Source organism: Mytilus edulis, chromosome 13 (genome assembly GCF_963676685.1).
Source record: "Mytilus edulis chromosome 13, xbMytEdul2.2, whole genome shotgun sequence".
Taxonomy (NCBI): Eukaryota; Metazoa; Mollusca; class Bivalvia; order Mytilida; family Mytilidae; genus Mytilus; species Mytilus edulis.
The window spans coordinates 53,373,046-53,398,951 of record NC_092356.1 but is presented as its reverse complement, the minus strand read 5'-3'; the positions used below and the strand labels follow the sequence as shown (position 1 = coordinate 53,398,951).

Below are 25,906 nucleotides of genomic sequence, written 5' to 3'. Positions count from 1 at the left end.
GCAGGTGTCGCAATATATCCAGTTGAATTGTTGTATATATATATACATATGCATAAATTAAACATGTAAATAACATCCATTGACCCAAAGTTTAACGCAGCTTCATCCCCTTAATTTTGTGGCGGATAATCTGCCGCAGCTTGGTACAATTTCATTTGGCTATACCGGATTAATATATGGCAAATTCGCTCTGTTTATTATAAACAATACTAACAGAATTAATGTTCTATATTTTATTGATAAATAAACGTACATTTTATGGACCTCTGTTTTATAGGATCCAAAACAACATGATCTTGGTTGTGGTAACTTTGCTACAAGTTGTAAACTATAATAGATGATAGTTGATATTTTTTTTTATAACGTATACTTTATGGATCTCTGTATCCCATGATACATAAGCTCAGTTAGTAAAACACTGTATCTAATGATCATATATATTCATCTATCTATGAATTGATAAATTTATCTGAAGGTTACAAAAAAAATGATCTTACGAAAACTTCATACATCTATGAATATACAAAATTGTATGCGTTATTTAATTATTATATATTTCTTATCTATGAATCTATATGTGCTTTAATATTTAAATTTGATTTCAGTAGTAATAAATCTGTGAGCAATACTGCCAACCCATTTTAGTTTTACCACCCATCTTGAATAACCTTAACGAGGAGCTAGGTCTTTTAAAATTAGTATAGAAAGATACAAAATTAAATGGGAAAGTCGTTTTATTGCTTGTAAACTTGAATTATCTTAGTCATATCCCTGCACAACCCAAATTCTATAATTCATTAAACAGATGACAAGATTCTCTGAAACAATATTACAATCATAAAAAATCTAAAAAATTCATAATACAAAACAAATGTCAAAAATTGACTAGGTTTTATGTAAAATTCTATGAAACGATCAATTGCAATCCCAGAATGTTAATTCATTTATACTACCTTAAGGTACACAAAAGATAATTATCTATATATTAATGAACACTTAATAATTCAACACTGTTATGATTTCCGTTAACCATTCCAGACAGGGAGAATCTTAGATTAATACTAGTACAGTTTAACTGTTTATTAGTAACTTCTCCCAAAAAGCGTATAATGCTTTCCAATTTCTAAACAATTCGGATGAATACACTTTGTATCTGGCTTTAGTTGTTTTGGTTGCTTGAAGGGGATACACAATCCTTTGGCGCCCATAGCTGGTTGACCTTCTTCTGCAACATTGTCTCTGTAAAGAAAAATAAACGGTTACATTCATTTCTAAAATATAAAATCTGCTAAAGATTGCTTGATGAGTTTTCCGTCTTATGTTAGTTCCCTTTGTTTACATGGCCTTTGTTTGCATATTTTGACGAAAATGTCATCATTGAATTTTATATTTGCATTTCAAATAAAAAAAAGCAAGTTATTGAAAGGATATATATATATGCTCTCATGCATGTTTTTTGTGGTTTATAAGCTTTTCATTTGTTGAATTAGCTTTCGATTTCGGAGTATTCCAGTTAACAATTGTGTTTGAATTAGCTTTCGATTTCGGAGTATTCCATTTAACAATTGTGTTTGAATTAGCTTTCGATTTCGGAGTATTCCATTTAACAATTGTGTTTGAATTAGCTTTCGATTTCGGAGTATTCCATTTAACAATTGTGTTTGAATTAGCTTTCTATTTCGGAGTATTCCATTTAACAATTGTGTTTGAATTAGCTTTCGATTTCGGAGTATTCCATTTAACAATTGTGTTTGAATTAGCTTTCGATTTCGGAGTATTCCATTTAACAATTGTGTTTGAATTAGCTTTCTATTTCGGAGTATTCCATTTAACAATTGTGTTTGAATTAGCTTTCGATTTCGGAGTATTCCATTTAACAATTGTGTTTGAATTAGCTTTCGATTTCGGAGTATTCCAGTAAACAATTGTGTTTGAATTAGCTTTCGATTTCGGAGTATTCCATTTAACAATTGTGTTTGAATTAGCTTTCGATTTCGGAGTATTCCATTTAACAATTGTGTTTGAATTAGCTTTCGATTTCGGAGTATTCCATTTAACAATTGTGTTTGAATTAGCTTTCTATTTCGGAGTATTCCATTTAACAATTGTGTTTGAATTAGCTTTCGATTTCGGAGTATTCCATTCAACAATTGTGTTTGAATTAGCTTTCGATTTCGGAGTATTCCATTTAACAATTGTGTTTGAATTAGCTTTCGATTTCGGAGTATTCCAGTTAACAATTGTGTTTGCCAATTTATATAAACGAAGAACTGTTTCTACAAGTTTTTTTGTGTACAATTTGGAAATTAGTATGGCGTTCATTATCACTGAACTAGTATATATTTGTTTAGGGGCCAGCTGAAAGACGCCTCCGGGTGCGGGAATTTTTCGCTACATTGAAGACCTGTTGGTGACCTTCTGCTGTTGTTTTTTCTATGGTCGGGTTGTTGTCTCTTTTGCACATTCCCCATTTCCATTCTCAATTTTATTTTTTATGATTAATAAAAAAAGATTGAAATGTTCTTAATCAAGTTGTTCTTAGAATGTTTTTTATGATTTAATTTACCTTGCACTATCTTTCTTAATACTTTCTTCACACTCAACGCGTCCACAGAACGGAGCTTGTATTATTTTTCGCTGGTCTAACTTAAGGCAAAAATCTCCCCAATCATGTGACACAGCCGTGTGATCGTCCATTTCAGATTTGGCCCTGCAAATCAATAATCAAATGTTTAGAAATAAATGAGAGGCGGGAGATACTAAAAGGACATTCAATCACACAAGTAGAAAATAAAATGACAACGTAATGTTAAAAAAAAACATATAAAATTAACAACAGGAACTCAAACGAACATTTGGGTGATTACAGGCTAGGTGATCTTGAAGGGTTAGCGGACCCTGCAATAAGATTAATGGAGCTTTACACGTTTTCCAGATAGAACCACCATGTTATCACTGCCTCACTCAACTTTCATAGTTCCTGTACGCAAAATTTAAAAGTCTTTATTTTGTTAATATGCAAATAAAAAAGAACTTAATTATATATATATATTGACTCTATGTAAATCTTGTGCGTTGGGAGCATCTTTTTTAGATTGATCTTCACTATGAACGTTCAAAAAGCGCGTCAAGACACAACTTTATTTTTCTGTCTTTTAATGGACATTTACCTCTGGAATAGGTCGCTTTGTATCTGCTTTAATAAATCACCTGTTTCCAAACAAACTTTTTCGTTTGGAATTATGATTTTATCCCCGGTATCTCGTCTAACTGCTACAACTTGGTTATTCTTCACATCACGTGGTCCAAGTTCAATACGAATTGGAACTCCCTGTTTGAAAAAAAAGACTAACCAATAAGATGAAATTTACGTAAAACACCCCTAACCTACATACTAATTTTTGTCTATTAAAGGAATTAGGTATTACAACAGAAGAACCAGGAGACTGTAAATTGCCCATTTATAACAAAACAGGTTGGTAATAACAGTAGTATCTTTTTACTAGCATAAACTCGCTTTCTACCTGCTTCTAAGCCTTGTACAAATAACATTGACATTTCGTTGTACAATTAACATTGATATTTCGAGACAATGTATGGTTATTCTATATATTTATTTACCTTTAGTTCCCAATGATTAAACTTCCATCCTGGAGAATAGTTGTCTCTTAAGTCGGCTTTAGTTTTAATTCCAATGCCATTAAGCTGCGACTTTAACATTTCACATCTGCTGATCAAATAGTCATTATCTCCTTTTGTTGAATTAGCTGTTATTCCACAGGGTATTATTATAACCTTAAATATAATGGTATAATCAGAACTTTAAACATCTTTATCACAACAACAAAAACGGGAGACAACTAGTTGTCGCTAAACAGAAACCAAAAGATTCACCAATACTAAATGGGTTATCTCTAGATCTTGTGCTCTGCAAATTTTATAAAAAGTTTCATATTGGATATGATGAATGCAAAAATATTCGGTCGATTTGCACATCCGAACCCTATGATACCATGCTAGATATATATAATTTCATTTATAGTGCAATCTGATATAACATTTTTTTACATACATTAATACAAAGTCAATCAGCCAGCCTTCAAAGGCTTACGAAGCACTGTCAATTAATATCTATAATTTGCGCTAATATTGAAAATATGAAATTTATACTTCAAGAACATTTTAAAACAAGATTATTTAAATATCACAATGAGAAAGTAACTGAGTTCTGATATTTTTATAGATAAAGAGCTTAGCATCCAAAAATTTCTAACCATGCCTACAACTGGTATTACAAAACTCCCCAAGACCCATAACTCACAAAGCGAACCGACCCAGACGACATTAATGGTCGAGTTTTCAAAGAAATACACGAACAAATAAAACAGATATTACAGCTTATAATTAAAATATCATTTGAAACTGGACAAACTCCAAAATATTGGAAACATGCTAACGTTGCTCCAGCAATAAACATATAGACCTACATGTATATCATTGTCTTACATCTGTTGCAAATTTATGGAACACATCGTTACAAAACAATAAATGAACCACCTTAAAAATAATAACATCCTCTATACTCTCCAACATAGCTTCTGACATTCACCATCATTTGAATCGCAGCTACTTTCCTTTATACAAGAATTACCAGAAACAAACAATAAAAACCATTCAGACCGACTTTATTATTTTGGAATTTGCTAAGACAAACAAATTGTTCCTCAACGAAGACTTCTTTATATACACATGGAAAAAAGTATTGCAACACCTTGATTTGTTAAAACTTGAAAAATCAGCCTCTTTTTTTGGATGAAATATCATAAAATATGTGTATAATATTATTGAAACATAGTTTATGATAACATTGGCATTGAAACGAACAAAAAATGTTTGAAAAAAAAAATGATTTATATAACCACAATTTTAATAACAAAATGAAGTGTTTTTTGTACAAAAAAATGCATTTTACAACTTTTACTGTAGTCGAACTTTACAATGTCAGACATTTCAAAATTAATCTTCAGATGACTGTTCACATCATTGTTGATCGTTATATGCAAAAGAACTAGTACTTTGTGCGCAGCCTCGATTCAAACGGATAACCGCATCTTAACGTCTTCTGATTCCTGCCATAAATCGACTAATTTGTTGCGAAGGTAGCAGCAACCATTTCTGATGAAGGGCATTGTTTATTTCATGATGTGTTTGAACTGGGGTGTCCTTTCGCGCACTGTGCGCCCAATAGTGTACCATATATGCTCGATATGGTTCAAAGTCGGGCTACGATCGGGCCAAGGAAGATGAACCAAATTCCATTTGAACATTGGATCTTCCTCCACGATGCTAATTTCCAACTTTGGCGAGCTCTGCACTACATTAGATACGGAAAACTGTGTGTCTGTTCCTTAGCATAGGTCTCCGAAATGGTCTTATCGCATGATAACCAGTAGCGATGAGTTGATCTCGAACAGTTCTTGTTAAAAGGCTCCTGTATGGTCACCACTCTCTTTTCAGGATTGTCTTGTATGCAATGGGTTTCCTTCTGACCAACCTTCATTATGCTTGATTTTCTCTAGCACATGGTATAGGGGGTCTTCATTATCTCGGAAGGTCTTTAACAGCGTTTATTGCCTGATTTTTATTCTCAAAACGACTTATAGTGGAATGGTGATGACCAACAATACGTGCAGTTGTTACAACGACATCCCTGCTTCTCTTATGCTGATAATCTGCCATCTTGCTGCAGTTAAGAGTTGTCAAGGACCCATTACAAGGTGTCAATCACATAACTTTAAAAATTTGGTTATTTCAAGTCTTGAAAACAATGAGGGTAAAAACATCTGTTTTGCTGTTTACGGGTACAGTAGCTGCATGTGCAGATAAAAACTTATCGAGTCGATATTTATTGATTAAACTCAGGTGATACTTAAATAATGTTTAACTAGTTCTATTTTACCAAATTATATCACAAAAAAATAAAGAGTGTTTTTTTTAATTTCAATTTCAATTTGGTGTTGCAATACTTTTTTCCATGTGTATATATCAAACAGTTATGGCGTCTCTGGACACTCACTTTACTGGATACACATACTGTTGTCATAGATGAATATCCATCATTCGCTGTCTCTGTCAAATATGGAGGTCCACACGGTGCTGTATTGAACCTTTTCATAAATGGTTAACATTAATGACCTAGCTGCCAGCCTTCTGTTGTCTACTCTATGGTCGGGTTGTTGTCTCTTTGACAAATTTCCCATTTCCATTCTCAATTTTAAACTTGACCCACAGCAAGTTCAGGCTATTCGCAGATGATAGCATAATATACAGACCGATCGGATCCAAAAGTGACTGTAATAATCTCATGCAAGTAGATTTGGCAACTTGTTGGGGAGGGATTGGCTGATGGCTTTCCATCTAGATAAATGTACTGTGCTATCTGTCACAAAAAAATACTATTCAGCACATCAACATTTTAAATAATCCCATACTTGAATCTGTAATATCAGCTAAATACCTTGGTGTCACAATACAGTCACACCTCAAATTGGACAAACATAATTATAAATGACATATCATCAAGAGGTATGACATCACTGTGAAACGCTATTTCCAATCTTACAACAAATCCATATATAAAACCTAGGCATATGAAACACTCTTCCGACCCAACTTGAAGATTTGTGTTCTAGTTGGGACACCAACACAACCGAATTGGTATCCAAACTGAAGACGACAAAACAACCAGCCTTCCTTTAAAGTTATTTTTATTTCGTTCTTTCTTTTCATGTTATACAAGATTATTTATTTATCAGCAATACATATGTTTGTTCATCTGTTTGCTTTTGCGACAAGAATAACTGAAATGAATTCCAATAAAATATATCACGTTTCAAGTTCGAGTAACTTAACATTATTTCAATATAAGTGAAATGGGGATGTTCTAAAGTAAAGGGTGTCAAAATTGTTTACGTTTACATTTTAAAATAACATTAATACATGACCATAAAAGGTTATCCTGCAGCTAACAACATTTTTAATGCACTCATTATATGGCAAGGTACTTTCCCTCTCCGAAGAGCAAAATTTAAAAAAAACTTTGAATTTATCTACTATACCTGAACACAAGAAACTTTAGGTGGCAGTACTAATCCTTTATTGTCACCATGAACCATACACATAACACCGATGGTACGGGTAGTTAAACCCCAAGAGTTCTGATAGACGAATTCTTTTTCCTGAGTTTCAGGATTTTCATAGACAATCTCAAACATTTTAGAAAAATTCTGACCAAGATGATGTGAGGTTGCACCCTGTAAGCAGATTTATGATTTAACAAAATATAAATTGATTTTTTTTTCTTCTAATTATTGAAGAACATACTTAAGTGGTGCATGTATAATCTTTACTTATTCTTCCCTTTTCTAAGCACATCATGACTATTAATATGAAAAAATAAATGAATGTCAGTGATTGAATATTTCTCAAAAACGACCAGAAGATGAAAACAAAAAGTTCGAAATGAAAAAAAAACCTGGATCCCTCTCCCACTAGCTGAAATATACGACTCGACCGTTGTAGTGAAGTCTGCTCCGGCGAATGTTTCTTTTGCAGTTTTTCTGCCACGAACAACTGGTATTGCTAAAAGTTCCTCATATACTCTGGCATATAGCTCCAAAATGGTATATACCTTAAAAAGATCATGGTATTGATAATAAAATGTTTGTAAATTGAACGAGTAACTTGCATATAACATGTATAATAAGACAAAATAGTGCTTTGTTAAAATAAACAATACGCAATTGCAATTAAGATTAAGTCAGTTGAAATGAGTCTTTTTTTAAATTCTTAATTGACTGTTATTCATACTAGATTTAAAATCTTGTTTATTAAAATAGAAAGTAACTTTACTTCTTCTTCAGCATCTTTTTTATTTGCCCAGGCAGTATGTCCTTCTTGCCACAAAAATTCTCTCGTACGAAGAAATGGCTGTGGGTGCTTGAATTCCCATCTCTACAAAATTTCAATATAAGTTAAGCAAATCTATTCTATATAAAAGAACATCTTTAAGATAAAACAAAGATCTCTGACAGCAAGCTTGTCTTAACCTGGAAAATTTATTTATTGTGCCTTTTACAATTTTTAAACGGGAAAATTCTACTGATTTGTAAAGATATGATATTTTGTGTATTCATCTTTAAAAAATCAATAAAATTTTATAGTATCCATTGACCAGAACACAAAAGAGCCATAAGAACTACTGAAGTTTATTGTCAACTTCCTTACTTATCCTATCACGTATCACTTTAAGTTTAATTATTTAAGGTGGTATGGGAGTATACATTTAAAATAATAGAATTCGGTACTATATATTGTTATATTTTCAAAAATATTATAATTAAGATAGGTCACCGCGTCTTTTCTGAAGCTGCAGTGACGATACATTCTGTGTAGAATATACAGAAAAGAACACCATTATGTTAACTAAATGATAGAATTGTAAAATAAAATGCGAGAAGATTGCGTTTAGACAATTCTTTGGAAATATCAAAAGAATTTTTGTTTACTTATTTGATTGAAAATCTGAACCTTAAGTTCTCTGTTATCTTTTTCAGTCCAAGATAACGAAAGACACATATACCACCTTAAATGGTTGTCAAGAAGAGTTTCAAAAGTGATATGTTTTCTTCAGTTATATACCATATTCCCTACGACCCATTCGTTTCTTAAGCTTAAAGCTCATTTTAATGCCTTATTACTAGTATTATTAATAAAGGTATGCAAATCTGTACTCACAACGACGTTACACCATTGGTTTAGCTTTAATGGAAGATCTCTGTGAGATTTTATCCATCTTGAATAGGCTGGGTACATGACTGTTTCACTTGTAGGTCGAATTGCTATAGGTTCTGCTATATCCGTCTTTCCGCATTTTGTTACCCACGCAACCTATCAGGAAGATAAACAGTCCGCATGATGTCGAAGCAAACACACAAAGTAAATACAATTTCAACATGTGTAAGGCACTTAATTTGAGTTACTAAACAAAGCGTCTTCAGCTTCAAAGGCCAATATCTTGAAAGCAGTATGATTAAAATGGGAAATTTGCACGTTCATGTTAAAGTTCATTTCTTACATGATAAAATAAAAATCTATACTTATTACACATGATAACAAATACAATAATCGATATTTACCTCAGGTGCAAAATCTGCAATATGCGTCTTTTCTTTCTCTAAAGCAGCACGGGAAACAAACATGGGAAAATACGTATTTTCTACACCCAGCTTTTTTATTTCACCATCAAAGAAAGATTTGATAGCTTCCCAGATGGAATACGACCATGGACGTAATATATAGCATCCACTGACATCATAGTACTCTATCATCTCAGATTTCTGGATGACCTTTTCAAATATATATTTAATGCCACTTGAATATTTTGTTTATCTCACAATAGGTTTTAATTTCTTGACTTTTAAAGGTATATCAATAGTGTTTAAAACGATAGAAAATAATTCTTATTCACGACTCAGTTTTCTCTACGTGGTCTCGTCATCCATTTTATACAGTTATTTTCATTAATACTGCAAACCTTTTATGGGCAAAATGTAAATGATGAATTAATACATTAGAGATTTATGTATAGGCGTCTTTAATAATGTTAAATAACCGATACATTTGCTTAATGTTAACCAATAATATTTGCACACTGCTTAAAACGTCAATCGACCAAAATATTGAGATATTGGTGAATAATTAAGGAGCTGCCTACAAATGTATCTTCACTAGAATGCACATATTGATAGGTCTATTTGTAGGGACTGCTGTACCCATATTTTTTTATTATGTCTGTTTTGTTCACGCATCATCGTTGTAAATATAACGGAATTTGATGAGACTGTCGTACAAGTGAGAGGTTTAGCGCTATAAAACCAGGTTCAATCCACCATTTTCTACATTTGAAAATATCTGTGTCAGGAATATGACAGTTGTTGTCCATTCGTTTGATGTGTTTTGTCATTTGATTTAGCCATGTGATTAGGGACTTTCCGATTGAATTTTCTTCCGAGTTCAGTTTTTTTGTGTTTTACTTTTTTATTGATTCAGTATCAATGTAAAGTATACAAACCGATTAAGCTGAAATATGGATAATAATTTTCCGTTTTAAATAGGTTCCTTTTTTAATTATAAACGGGTTATGCATGCAGGTCATACCCTAATTATGTGTCGACACTAGGTCTAAACCTGTCCTTTCGTTACTTTGTGACTGAATAATAATTATATTTTGCATCAATCTTAGATTTTTTTTCCCACATTTAATACTTTCACTTTTGCAATATAAGGTTTTGAACACAACCGATGAGAGCAAAATGAATGCATCCGTGCGTCTGTAGTAATTATTGTAAAAGTACGGATTTCGGTCATAGCAGGTCCGGTTCAGATCCGTAGTTTAGAAATCGGTCAATGGCGGACGAATGCAAGAAAATTTACAAAAATAAACGATGTTTGACAAGTTATTTGAAAAGGAACATGACGTTTTTAATGCAATAAATGGATTAAACATTTACTGGAGGCAACTTTTATCACGTTTAAATGAAGTAACAAACTTATTTTGCCGCCGAAATTTAGGTTGATGTACGTTTTTGAGTAACAAGCACCGGAACTGGCGGAAATGCACGAAGTGATAAAAAATTGTATTTTTCTCAAATAACCTGCAACACACTGCGAAGACAATGCTTCAACCTCTTTTCTACAGATAATGAATCGTTTATGTCTGAATTTCTTTATTTATCAATAAAAAATTGATGTTTCATCAACTTGGAAAAAATTGAAAATGTTCGATGACGGAAGCGACTGGAAGCGAGTATCGTCAAGAACAGGGCGACTTGATTTCGCTTTTGGGGGTCGGGGAAAGCGAAGTGACGGTCGGGAAGGCGACTTCTTCGCCCAAGTCGCCTGGTAGCGTGAGCCCTGCGATGATATATATATAATAGAAGATGTGGTGTGATTGGCAATGACACAACCCTAAACAAGAGAAAAAATGACACAGATATCAACAGCTATAGGTCACCATACGGCCGTCAACAATGAGCAAAGTCCATACTAAATAGTCAGCTATAAACTGTCCCGAAATCACAAATGTAAATATATTCAAACGAGAAACCTAACGACATAATTAATAAACAAGAAATGAAAGAAAACAAAGATTTGACACAGCAACAAAGGATTACCACTTAATTACAGAATCCCGATTTGAGACAGGCAAATACATACAGAATGTGGCAGGGTTAAAAATGTAAGCGGGATCCCAACCCTCCCCTAACCTTGGACAGTGGTATAACTGTACAACATAAGAACGGACTATAACTTGGGGCGACAGCTGCAAACAAATAATGTGAGATGACAATTTCATAATAAACTCCAATTATAATAAATCTAATTTTAATTTTATATTTTACCATTTTTCAGAGAGATAACTATTGCTTATTCTATGGTATACAGCAATAGACAACTTTCGAGCTCTTTGCATTTCCATCAAGAACGTTGGTTTTAGTGAATATAACTGTGATATTCTCAGTTTACAAAGATTCAATAATAGCATTTGTCATAAATGCACCCCACTATCGTTGAATAGATTCTTCAAAATGTTTCAACACTACATTTATCATAACAATGTTGGTTTGTCATAAAGGAGGATAAGGTATTTCAATATTACTAACGAAACATGTATTGTTGACGGTGAGGTATTGTTATCTTTGGGTTTGAAACCAATAGGATAAAAAGCTGTTTTTTATGTTTCAAACGGATTTCAAGGTCAATGTTTAATCAATGTAATTTAAAATATTTTTTACTGACCTGTGAATACCATTCAGATAAATTCTCTTCTTTTCTCGCTTCCAAACATAATCTAGTTCAAGGAAAAGTTAGATGTATCATACATTTTAAATGTTTCTTCATGTAAGCAAACCATATACTCTCAGGAATTGGCTCATTTCATATATCTAAATTTATTTTTGACGTCACAACAACGTAGGGCTTTCTATTCTATAGGTTCTGGTGTTTTGTTTCTCCGAATGCATTTCGATTATACAAGTTCGATACGGGATATTCTTCAACTAACTATTAATCAAGTTAACGATGTTAAGATTTGTGTCTCACAGTGATATATTTTTCACAGACAGCATCTGAACAAGAAAGTTGATGAACCAGGGCAATGTCAAAGAACGTCTCGTCGTTTTTAAAAAAAAGTTCGTCGACAGATACCGAGTCCTTATTGATAAATATCATGTATTAACTTCAATATGATACATGATGGTCTTGAAGTACATATTCTAAATTCTGACGTTGTTTATCCTCTTAAATATGTGTTATGGTTTAAGCCTTAACTTAAGGCCATTTTTTTAACTTATTGATATACTGTTGGCATGGCTAGGTCTTCATATATCAGTCAACCATAGTGTTTTTTGTGCAATGGTATTTTTTTTTAATGCTGTTTCAGTTTTGCCTATGTGCTTTGTCTGTAGAGTGTCTACATGTCAATTTTATTTTCTTTGATTACAAAACTGTTTATTTTTATAGTGATTATGTTTAAAACACAAAAGGCTATTTCTCAAATCATAAACTTCATCGGAAATGTCAATTTCGCATCCCTACATGACGTCATTCACCAGATAGAAGTCACGTTAGTATCCCTGTGCTATTGAACAAAAAGCTATAAGAACAGTCAGAATCTCAATTCTTCGGGGGAGTATAGAAATCATTTATGTTCTGGAAGTTAGTAATCATTATTCCAGTACGACTGAAGGGAATATTATCCACTTATTAGATTTTAATTTACCTAATATTTTGTGCAGTATAAGATAAAACAATTTTATTCGTTCGCCCAACATGTATTGGATGTGACGATGATACATTTTGGTCACGTGGTGATGGAAGTCACATGACAAATTAAACTGATTACCGTTTCCCGGAATAACATATTCTGTCTGCTGAACCCGGCCAATAGTTGACATTTTTACTTATACTATTTGTTTTATTATTATATTGTTGTCAATATGATGGAAATGTATACAATGAACTCATCATCGATACAAGGATTAACATATTGTACGCCAGACGCGCGTTTCGTCTACAAAAGACTCGTCAGCGACGCTCGAATTTTTTTTATCAAAAGGCCAAATAGAATACAAAGTTGAAGATCATTGATGACCTAAAAATAACAAAAGGTTTTCAAATACAAGTGAGGTGTTCAACTAGCTATAAAAACAAGTATAATCTTTCGGGAGTTAAACTACTTTGATGGTATCTTACCATCCCCTTAACCTTAAACAATTCTATTAAGCTGACTTTTTCGGTGTTACGTATTTATACATGCCGGGCTCTAAAATGTTTTGTTATGAGTGATCTTGATGACGGTAAATCAGAAGGGGTTGTATTCTTTCAAAGTTGGAGTTCAATAGATTTCAATAACTTTGAGTATTCTTATATCTGATCTGTGCTCTGTGTCTATTGTTTTAGTGTTATTGTTTTTGTATTCTTCATACTGGCGTGTGGAGTAAATATGGAACTGATTTTCATAGTTTTTTCTTATGTTGTGCTTTTACACTACTGTTCTAGGTTAGACGATGGCATCAACAAAAACAAACATGTTTAACACCTCCACATTCTATATATGCATGCCTGTCCAAAGTCGAGAGCCTGTTATTCAATAACTCCTTGGCAACAAAGGACAAGTGCAAGGTAACCACTGTGACAAAAGTAAAGGTTACCAAACTTGTAAAGATTTCCGAATTGATTCTGAAAGCAGTATATTCACAAAACAATCTAACACAAGTTATAACAAAGTGTAATGAAGAAGAGGAACCACATGGAGAATAGACCCCTCATTCTTGTATGCATTATTGGTTTAGGTATTTTTTCTCTATTCGTTATATTATTTGCGCATTTTACTCTATTCTGTATCTGATTTGGCGATTATTTTCAATTCTCAACATTAACAGCGATGCATTATTTTCTATTCTTTATTCTTTTTGTCTATCTGTCTTTGTAAGTTTTGTAATATTTAATCATAATCCTTGATTCTATAAACACTCTCAGATCCTTTTTGTATATTACGAGGGATTGCCGAAAGATTGTCAAAAATGTAATGAAATCATGATTTTTAAAAGATCCTCATTTTGATCTTGATAACTATTAAACAAATAATATTACAAAAATACAGCATAAACGAATTATAAAATGGGCGTCACACGAGTGTATCAACGCCACAAAAAGTGACGTAACAAGTACTCTTTAACATTTCTGAAAATTGAAGGCGGTTACCTGGTTACCTTCTTCTTTTCTTTATCTTTAGAACCATCCTCACTCGTTAGCTTTTGGTAAATTCTTTTCATTGTTTGGACATTACCACTTGCTTTTGCTTTTTCGATTTCCCCCTAAAAGTAATGCATGTATTTTTTTTTATCTAAGAAAGGTTATTTGCAGTCTTGGAGAAGATTAAAATTTTGGAAATTATTTATATTTAACTTTATTCCTTGCCAAACTGTGTGTATGCTATTTGTTCTCTTTGGTTAATAAGCTTTTATATTTTTAGAAAACTCATTTATCTGAATATAATTTAAACACAATCAATTTCATTTTTCATCAATTTATTTGATTAAAATTTATAACCATCATTTTCATTTTGTCATTTGTATTTCTAATCTTTTCAGATAATGTGTTTGCGTAAATTGGTAGTATTTCAAATATTGAGTGATTCTTTACAAAGTAGGATTTTTCCCTCCTCAAGACAAAAAACTTGTATCGACGTTCTCCATTCTTTTTAATGAAACAAAGTATTGCCAACTATTTCAATTTTTCTTTTAGTTTGGAATGGGAATACTTGTGTATAGTATATAAAAGTCAAAGGTTTTAGTACTATGACAAGATGAGAGGGTCTTAGATTGTATATACTCTGAAAGATCTTTTGAATTTTTTGGTATCCACATCTGATTCATGCCACCTCTAAAATTGGCAGTTTCACAATAACTTTGGTTTCCGGCTTTGATTGCTTATAAAATAGATTTTGATAATTTAGAAAGAGGTTTCGTGGAGCACTTGGAAGACCCAGCAATAAACCGTTGTTCGTAAGGACACTTATTTAGTTTAGGTATCCAATACAGTGATGGAAAATCCAGTTGTTCATCTTTGGTTGAAATTCCAAAGGAACATAGAACAGACCTATGCTTATCCAGGATTTACTCTTTGTTAAGTATCGTGAGGGTATATGTTGAGTAAGACAGCAAACTAAAGCATACAAAAAATTAAACGGTCTATACCAAATGATTTTGTTAACGCTAAATTGCTATTTTTTTAATATTATTCATTGTATACGTATATGTTATCTAAAACATGCGCTTTATCTATCAGTCTACTACACTTTTGACCTACCAAATCTGCACTTGATGTTTCTAAAAAATTAATTTGGTCCATAATATCTTGCATTTCTTGCTCCATCATTTAAAGTTGGTTTCAATTTCCTTGAGCTGAAAAAAAAAGATATTGTATCCGTCATATGGATGGATAAAACTCTATTGACGGCATGCATTTAAATATAGAATAGATAAGTTGCGCTAGAAGTTTTACAATTTTAATATTTAACTATTCAACTAAAGAAAATATTGAACTGCTGGTATTTTTTGTAAGCAAGCTGCATATTAGAAAAGTAAAGCCTGGTCTGCTTGGTTTAAAAAATATCTTTGGTTACGGTCAAATGTTTAAACTTGTGTGAACTAGCACGTAGACATCTTGACCCGCGTATCGTTGTATAGGTATTAAAGTAGGGTTCGTTATTAACATATTCTAACCCTAGATATACATTAAATTTTCATTGGACAATAAACAGCCAACCAAACATCTAAAGGTGTTTCCGCTAACTCACATACCATTTCATACGTAGATACTCTAATTGTTGCATACAGTTGTTACACCTAACACGCCAACTCATTAATACATGAATACTCTAGGTGTTGTAGAATGTTGTTACCCCTATAATACTAACCATTTGATATTTCAAAAGGTTGAAATAGTGCTTCAATAATACATTGTATAAAGAAAAATACTAAATTACAGTAAGTAGTACATAAAACATAGATTTATTAAAAAAAAACAAGTCACAATATTTCTACAAATTTAAAATATCTATATTTGAGTACGAATTTTTAACCATTTAGAAAATAAACTTTAAGATACATGCCTACACACCTGATTTCATAAGATTAGGATAACCGAATTATTTTAATCAATAATTTAATTTTATGTTGTAATTATTTTGTTCAAACTAACATAAAGTATTCATGTACACAATGCTACAAACTGTGTAAACTCTTTCATACTGACATAAAATAAAGAAACACATTCCTGATTTTGTCCGGCACGATGACCGTCTCGACAACTGAAACAAACTTGATCATATCTTTTCATACTACCCGTGATATTCAAACTGGTTCTTTCCCGAAACAATTCTTTTAAAGAACTTTTAATGTGAAGAAATATATCAAATACGGCTGTTCTTTTAAAATTTCTGAATTTACAATATCAAATCGACAAAGAATCATTCCATAACAAAAAGATCAGCATTTGGTACATTTTTGTTAAAAATAAAAGTTCCAAAATGTTACGAGAAGTTGATTTGAGTGTTCTTACAATTGTTTATAACAATTGTGGGTTTGATTTATGTTTTGAATTGTTTGAATTTACATATGAAAGAAAGTCTATATAACTACCTGTTTATAAAAATGGGTGTATGTCGTATGATCTAATTACTACAAAGTATATATTGATTTGGATTGTTCTAAAATAGAATATTATCACTAACACTTCAACAAAACGAAGGAGTGTTCGATGACCATGTGAAAAATAAACAGACTGGTGACTTTTAAACGGACGGATAGATGTATGAACAATGGAAACGACAATTGTTTTAATTGTCCGCCAACTATAAATATATAATAGCAGATGCTTTTTCGTATCATTTATTTTGCTTCAGTAAACTGATAGATGTATTTCTTAGTGAATTGTTTACCAAACAATATAAAAGAGTAGATGTTCAAAAACAGACAAAATATAATATTATTTGTCTAGGTTGATAAAGATGTCGAAAAAGTCTGATCGGTAAAAAAAGTTTCATTAAAAAAGATTAATACTAATTTATGATATAAAACTATAAAGAGGTAGAGGTTGAAACCACATGCTGAAAAACAATGAGATATCCTGCGTATGACTGTTTATTCTTTTGATATGTTACTTTCCAGATTTCGATCAATTATAAAATTTCATATAACGACTATAATATTTGTAATCACAACCATTTTTCGTGTTCCTACATTACTTTAAATTTATCTTATCAAGGAGAAGTGATCACAATCGTGTTATATTATTAGAATCAAAATTACAAATCTAATTATAGTACAAAATGAGAGAACAAAACAGTACAGCAAATGAGACTTTGATGTTATTTGGACCAGAACGCTAATCCCAATCTTAAAAGTGAAAAAAGAGTATTTTATCCTTTTAGTACAAATAAATAAAAAAAAATGAACATTTTATATATTATAATATCATCTTTATAACCCGATCTTATTTCGGAGCAAATTAACAAATCATATAATAACAAGGAGATGTTGCAAGTGAGACAACTCTCCACCCGATACAAATGATATGGAAGTTAATACCTAGATATGTCTCTTTATAGCTTTCCATAATAAGCAAACCCTATAGCGGAAGGTAAACAATGAAATGACAAAATAATGTATAACTCTACAAAACGATTAATTAACATTACGATTTGGGACAGGCAGATACAAAATGTGAAGGGGTTAAACATGTTTGTGGGTGCCAAAAACTCCCTTTTAATGGGAAATCGTGTAAACGTACACATTAAAAAAAATCAGATGAAAAAGGATTAAATCATCTATGCGATACAAGGCACACAAAACAAAACGACCATAAAAATCACAACAGTCGCAAAGTAAAAATCTGAGAGTGCTCACAGTTAGCTAATTAAGAAAAGGATATATCTATGCATAATAATTCTTTGACGTGAACATCAGAAAAATACAATGTTAATCATAACATAAAACAAAACAATGTTAAATATAAAATTTAGAGAAAAATATTTTCAATTATACAAATTTAAACCTTAATATATAATGACACTTTTACTCTCCCAAAAACAATACAATGTTAAATATTAAATTCAGAAAAAATGATTTTTCAATTATACAAATTAAACCTTAATGCATGATGACACTTTTACTTTCCCAAAAAATGGATACATAGTAATAACAAAACACAGTTCTTTGTAGAAATATAAACTGTTACTCACTTAAAGCTTCTTGTCCCGCCAACTGAACAGACTAACTACGCATTAGTTGAATCACGTGACGTCTGGTTTTCTTTATTTACTTTCGGTTCTATAAACATGGCTTTTCCAGTTAACAACTCATTTTGAGAAGACGAGTCTTTAAACTGATTAGGGCTCATACTCCTTTCCCATACATATTTATATTTCTTATAACCCATGTTTACGGATTTAAAATCAGTCATATTTATCTATAATCAAATAGCAACGATTTCTTGAAAAGCATTTTTACTTGAATGCCAATACATTATTATGCCAATTACATTAACGATGATTGCATAACAAATATTCGTGTCATGCTTGATGTTAATACATTCATTGAAATAAAACAAATAGTAGTATATAATTTTGTATTTGATTAGTGACTTCATCAACAAGATATTCGAGTTGATGTAGTTATATAACTTTTTTATATCGCATTTTGTCTTAGCTATTTACTTCATATGGATTAAGAATATGAAATTAGATGAAGTAATAAGGAAAACTAACTTACGAGTAAAATCTATTGTGGTAGCTGTTCGATTGTATGAAGGGAGGAAGGAAACTGCTCATATCTGTTTACTAATAGGAAAGTATCAAAATAAAAGGAAATGTGGCTATTTTTTTGTTATTTTTATTTAATATCCTTTCCAGAAATGCAACATACTTAAAGGCGTACAGTAAATATGCAATATACAATCATTTTTACAAAAACAGAGTTCAAAACAAATTGTTCAGAGAACAATTGAAGGCCTTTCCACTCAAATTAACTTAAGATAAGAAAATTTTGATAAAAACAATAGGCCCAGGCTTAAAAATAGCTTATCACACACTGATTTGTAAAAATACAATGTTTTGAGGGTTACAAGAGCGCAATTATTCGTATTTTCCATAGGGTACCACTAGTGTTCCGTATTTTTTTTTCTCGAAGACTACACAAACTAGGGAAAAACGGGTAGCAGTTCCTGTTCCTAGAAATGCCAGTGTTGCATTACAACCAAAAAAGTATATAGGGTCATGTGGCTCAAATTGACTTAAAATGCAGTTGAAAAAGATCGTCTCCTTTTTTCGCTTAATGAAAAAGGCATATTTTTAATGGCCCCGACGTGCAGAAACAGAAGATATTTTCTATAATTCGTAAAAATGTGAATATGATTTTCGGCAATTTTTAAACCTAATTGGATAAGCTTTCGATTAAATGTAATTCCAATCCTGTATCATCCAACCAGAAGCCGTATAGGATTCTATTCTGAGTACCATCTTAAAAAACTTGCCGGTAAAATGTAAACAAATAATTGCGCTCTTGTAACCTGAGGAACTTTTTTCATAAATCCAGTGAGATAATAAGCCACTTCCGGTTAAACCAAATTTATTCACGGTGTCAAATACTACCTTACTTTTCTTTGATGCTAAAATATATAGCTTCTATATACTTTTGCTTAAAATAAGGGTGATAAATTGCTACTTCCGGTTTTATTTTGAAGGTTATATATCTACTAACCTAATGCAAAAGATCCCAAGGTTTTCTCGTGTATTGTAGTCCTGTGTTGTCATTTTGATGTTATATTTCACATAGCCATAAAAGTGCGAGGTTTGGCATGCCACAAAACCAGGTTCAACCCACCATTTTTTCCTTTAAAAATGCCCTGTACCAAGTCAGGAATATGGCCATTGTTATATTATAGTTCGTTTCTGTGTGTATTACATTATAACGTTGTGTCGTTTGTTTTCTCTTATTTTTGAGTGTAAATTCACATTGCGATAAGACGTGTCACGGTATTTGTCTATCCCAAATTCATGTATTTGGTTTTGATGTTATATATATATGTTATATTTGTTATTCTCGTGGGATTTTGTCTATGTGTGTTACATTTTAGTGTTATGTCGTTGTTCTCCTCTTATATGTAATGCGTTTCCCTCGGTTTTAGTTTGTTACCCCGATTTTGTTTTTTGTCCATGGATTTATGAGTTTTGAACAGCGGTATACTACTGTTGCCTTTATTTATTATGATATAAAAAAGAAGATGTGGTATGATTGCCAATGAGACAACTATCCACAAAAGACCAAAATGACACAGACATTAACAACTATAGGTCACCGTACGGCCTTCAACAATGAGCAAAACCAAAACCGCATAGTCAGCTATAAAAGGCCCCGATAAGACAATGTAAAACAATTCAAACGAGAAAACTAACGGCCTTATTTATGTAAAAAAAATGAACGAAAAACAAATGTGTAACACATAAACAAACGACAACCACTGAATATACAGGCTCCTGACTTGGAACAGGCACATACATAAATAATGTAGCGGGGTTAAACATGTTAGCGGGATCCCAACCCTCCCCTAACCTGGGACAGTGATATAACAGTACAACATAAAAACGAACTATAAAAATCAGTTGAAAAAGGCTTAACTCATCAGATGGACAAAAATATAAGTGGACGTGGCCGGGTACTTATACATCCCGACACAAAAAGACACAATGAACAGATCTGAGAGCTAGTTCAAAGCCACTAGCAACTAATAAAAAAATCATGCATCTAAGACTAAACTATCAATCCGTACACATCCAACATCCAATGGATTTAGTGTAAAGACATCATAAACAGCCAGAGAAAAACATGACCTTGTGCAATGCAAAGTTACAGGTATCGACAGATTGTAACTAAGATTGAGGATGTGCTATCCCGTTTGAAATAAGTTTTCTACAGGTACATCCAAATTTCAAAACCAAATCTTTATATCTATGGAAAAATTTAGTAAAGGTTTTCAGTAATTTTTGGTAACGATATCCCTGGTTTAATAATTTACCAGTAATACATAGGTTGCGTTCGTTAAAATCAAAAACGTCACAACAGACACGGGCATAGCGAACGAGTTGTGAAACAACAAAGCACTATAAGAAAAATGTGGCGGCAGAAGAAAAAAATAATAAGCAAAATAAAATTAATAGGTCTTTCCAGAGAAAAGTGTAAATATGTCATTTGAATGACTAAAAGTTGTTTTATAGGTTTCGCGCATCTTTTCGTCTCAGAAATCAAAAAGAAAAAAGTTGGTGTATCATACCAACTAGGTTAATGTGTTAGCCTTAAAAGTAAAATCACAAAATTACTGAACTTCAAGTTAAAATAAAAACCGAAAGTTTCTTATGAAATGACAAAATCAAAAGCTCAAACACATCAAACCACTAAAAAACAACAGTCATATTCCTGACTTGGTACATGCAGTTTCTTATGTAGAAATTGGTGGATTGAACCTGTTTTTTAGCTAACTAAACCTCTTACCTGTATGACAGTCGCATCAATTTCTATTATATTTACAACGATGCTTGAACAAAACACATATAATAGGTAAAACTGTCAAAAATACAGCCTATGAGGGTACAGTTAGCCCTGTAATCAGTCAATCACCAACGAGATGCCTTACATGTTTTATTCTATTTGGCATTGTTTTATTTGAAAGTTGGCATGCTCAGACGGTTCTCACTACTCAATCAAGTAGGCCTGAGATTGGTTCAGCAATTCGTGTATGGCATAAAGTTTTTCAAGTATTTATAAATCATTGGCTTTTAAGCTATTTGGCTTGAGTACTAAGCATGAAGGTCAATTCAGAACAGCGCTTCGAAGGCACCATTATTATAAAATGTTAAAATTATTTGCTTTTAATAATTCCCAAGTGACTGTGGTTGCATCATGAAGGCCATGCCTTTTTCTTTTTGTATTCAAGACATCCATGTTACAAGACTTCGTTAATTTGCAAAGGCACATTTTATAAATCTATCATAAATGCAATGAAAATGAAATGTGTATTGAAAAAACAAAGACGAAACTCAACTTTCAAGCATCTATTGAGGCTGAATTTGTAATGATAGCAATTTCTCTGTTCTCAAAAATATCAAGCTGTCCTATCTAAAATCACCATTCAAACATGCACATGAAAGAGGGACCAAAGATACCAAAGGGACAGTCAAACTCATACATCGAAAATAAACTGACAACGCCTGGCTGAAAATGAAAGAAGACAAACAGACAAACAATAGAACACATGACACAACATAGACAATTAAAGAATAAGCAACACGAACCCCAAATTTTAACAGTTATACAATATCTAACAGGACAACTTCGACCTTCAGTGATACTATACAGAGCATTATCAAACAAAATAAAAATATAGATCTGATAAAACCAAATCTAGAGACAGATGGATATTAGGACCAAAGTCTCACAATTATGGCTTATCAGACATAATATCGTCATAATCACTAGTTATGTCTAGTTTGTAGCATGAAAGTACTTTGAACAAAAGTCCATACTATACATCTAGTATAAGATGGTGTCTGGACTGATAAGATACCATATGCCCTTAAGGACTGTCGAAATGACTCTTTTCATCTTTACTGTTGGGGGAGGTTTATAAATAATATATGGTTATTTACTACAGATGTTGAATCTCGAATTTTAATTCAAATTTGAAACACGTAATATATTAACCGACTGAGCATTGTGCTGCAAGTGTTCAACGGGATAACATAAACCATTAATGTTAATCAAACATACTGGTTTTGATGATAAAGTCTTTTAAACAAGATTAATCAACAAGGTGTATATACATGATATAGTGCAAAATATAGTATTTGGTGTGGTAAATACAAGTATGACGAATAGATATCAATAGATTGTTAATTTTTCAAGAAAACTTTGAGACAAGTTCTTAATATTTCCAACTATTTATAGCTTTTGTATTTGTTATTTAATTTGTCTTCTTAGTCGATTTCTGATTTTTCAACACCGTAAAATATATTTATTAAATCAAAAAAATACATCACAAACTAACGAAAAGACTAAAGAACAGTCCATAACATATTCTCTTGAACATTCTAGACATTCCAACTCAAATGCTATCATTTGAAAAATATGCAAAAGAGGGTCAAAAGATACCAAAGGGACAGTCAAGCTCATATATCAAAAATAAACTGACATCGCCATGGTTAAAAAAAAAGACAAGCAGACAAACAATAGTACACACGACACAACATAGAAAACTAGATTCTTAGCAATACGAGCCCCATCAAACACTCGGGATGATCTCAAGTGCTCCGGAAGGGTATGCAGATCCTGCTCTTCATGTGGCATCCGTCGTGTTGCTTATGTTATAACAAACCCTATAAATAGTCTAATTCGGTATGTCACATTCGTGGAAATCGAACGGGATAGTAGTTGAGACACTAGGAACATATCCTATATCATCTGTGAAACGGATATTATGTAACGGTCATCCAACTCGTGATGGCGTCCGTAAAATGCACGAAGGGATGATTTCAACTTCACCATTTGAACTTTTGGGTGTATAGCTTCCTTGTAAGAAGCACTCCTCTATCAAGGAAACGACAAGAAATACAAACTTAGGAATATCGTATCTATTTGCACATTTATAATCCGTATGCACTATGTGCCCATGTACGCCCATTAATCTACAAATATGGTGCAGAATCCATCTGGCATTGGAACAATAGTAGTTATGTCTACATCTGCCTATATACTATTATTTTTAATCATATATCATTGTTGTGCCCATCCATACACTACCGTCTAGTTGCAGGTTGTAGTTATGTTCTAAGCCTTCGAAATATTTCTAATAACTAGAAAGGCTTGGTCTCTTTTCGCGCTAGAGCATACTACATTTTGACCATTAATCATTTTCACTTCAATATAATGGTAATATTTATGACTTCATGACTTTCGAACAGCGATATACTACTGTTGCCCCTTTAAAGGTATATATATGTATATATGTAACATTGAATAAATGTGGCTGTTCAAGATTGTATTGAAATAATGATTTGATACAGATTGTTCATTGACTATACTGTCAAAAGGAACACGATTCTGCGGATGGAAATCTTTGCTATTACATAATAGCATACAGTTAGACCAATCAAAATGTGTGAAATAAGACAAATTACAAAATTGCCAATGTCAGTTGTTTGTAAAGTTTGCTTCCAAAATGTTGTATGAAAACTTGAAAATAATTGTACATTTCTTTATTTCTGTAAAATTATTTAAGTTTTTGGATAATCCAGAAATGTCAAAGTTTTTATTTCACTGCTATTTACAAAAATGTTTAAGTTCACATACGACATTTTGGAAGCATGCATTTTGCCAAAATTTTCAAAGCCTGTTTGTGAGATTTTTTTTCTTGAAAAATTTGTAATTTACAACATTTAAGAAGCCCAGCGACGATATACACAAACTATGACAACACGAAATGTTTTATAACTACTTTATAGCTGACATGAGGGATTTTTCAAATAGTTTACTAATAGGATACTAAAGACTAATAGGCGAATTTCATTTCTATGATTTTTTATCATCACAAAAATCATAATTTCACCCAAAATTCAAAATCCGATATTAAAATTTAAAACTCTATTTAGTTAAGCCTGGTCTTCTTAATTTCAAATTTCTTTGCAGAGATCTGAATTCTTTATTCCATTCTTCGAAATTAAGTGTCGACTTTTGTCAGTTTGACAGTATCTATAACTTTTCAATTTGATCAGATTCTCCCAATCATATGCATTTACTTTACCAATGCATGTTTTTCATTGAATTTCACAGTTTTTTCTAGTAATTATAATTTATATAATTTGGGGGTCAAACTTGTGTATCGTTCCCTTTGTGACTTGTATATTTGTTTTCATACATATGATTCAAATTTGATTAAATTATTCAGTGTGTGATTATAATATCAAAATCACCAAGTTGATAGCAACACATAGTCTATATCTATAATCTCTATTTATGGCTTCGGAAATTATGCTTCAAAAATGTCTTATTATGATATATTTTTGTACAGGGGTGTTAAACTATGACCTTTTCTATGATGATGAAAATGAGGATGCTGGTGTTTAATTCCCTGCACTTCAACATAAAACTATAAGTCTCAGGTATACTTTCTTTTTCTTCTATGGAATAACATTAAGACAAGTTCATATATCAACAACAAAACTTACTATTATAGATAAAAATTATTAACCAAAGCCTTTTAGATTATTTTTTTATTTATTTATTCGACAGTTAAATATCACCTTATCATCCTCTAATTCAAACGATATTTTGTATACGTATCTCTCCAAGCTTTTGGTAAGCCTTTTCTGTGTACTTGAGGCAGGTGCACGAAGCACTGTTAGTGGATGTCAGGGTATAATTTATATTTATTTTTTAGAATATCTTTTTAAGAATGACTGCAATATAAATTTTAAAACACTAGGAAATATTATCTTTCAAATTTTTCGAAATGGTTGTACTATTTTCCTATATATAATATATAACAACGGTGACCATTGGTACTATAAACACAATTCGTTCGAAGATGGTCGTGCTATTATTTTACTTGAAATTGTAGAACAGAATAATCAACTATTATACATTTATTGCACATAACTGTTTTGTCCAGGTACAAATTGTAAAAAGTGGTTAATATAGAAAATGAAAGTATGCATATTTATACAAAAAGCCGT

The 25,906-nt window shown here is 31.9% G+C and overlaps 1 protein-coding gene across 4 annotated transcripts in view; it reads right to left on the bottom strand.

The window, feature by feature from the left end:
* Positions 1 to 218: 218 nt before the first annotated feature.
* LOC139502213 (bifunctional glutamate/proline--tRNA ligase-like) overlaps positions 219 to 25,906 on the bottom strand; it is a 28,416-nt gene continuing 2,728 nt past the window's right edge. The window contains exons 1-13 of one of the 4 annotated variants that reach the window (XM_071291641.1): positions 18,368 to 18,483; positions 15,433 to 15,527; positions 14,326 to 14,438; positions 11,860 to 11,911; positions 9,198 to 9,407; positions 8,797 to 8,949; positions 7,912 to 8,013; positions 7,535 to 7,690; positions 7,119 to 7,313; positions 3,622 to 3,795; positions 3,171 to 3,331; positions 2,567 to 2,710; positions 219 to 1,239 (exon numbers count right to left, since the gene is read on the bottom strand). In XM_071291641.1, the coding sequence (XP_071147742.1) occupies positions 1,083 to 1,239; positions 2,567 to 2,710; positions 3,171 to 3,331; positions 3,622 to 3,795; positions 7,119 to 7,313; positions 7,535 to 7,690; positions 7,912 to 8,013; positions 8,797 to 8,949; positions 9,198 to 9,407; positions 11,860 to 11,911; positions 14,326 to 14,438; positions 15,433 to 15,501 (1,686 nt within the window). In that variant the 5' untranslated portion in view covers positions 15,502 to 15,527; positions 18,368 to 18,483 and the 3' untranslated portion in view covers positions 219 to 1,082. Of the gene's footprint in view, positions 1,240 to 2,566; positions 2,711 to 3,170; positions 3,332 to 3,621; positions 3,796 to 7,118; positions 7,314 to 7,534; positions 7,691 to 7,911; positions 8,014 to 8,796; positions 8,950 to 9,197; positions 9,408 to 11,859; positions 11,956 to 12,803; positions 12,835 to 14,325; positions 14,439 to 15,432; positions 15,528 to 18,367; positions 18,484 to 25,906 lie in introns of those variants that run through there. The other 3 variants (XM_071291642.1, XM_071291643.1, XM_071291644.1) reach the window with 3 other exon arrangements.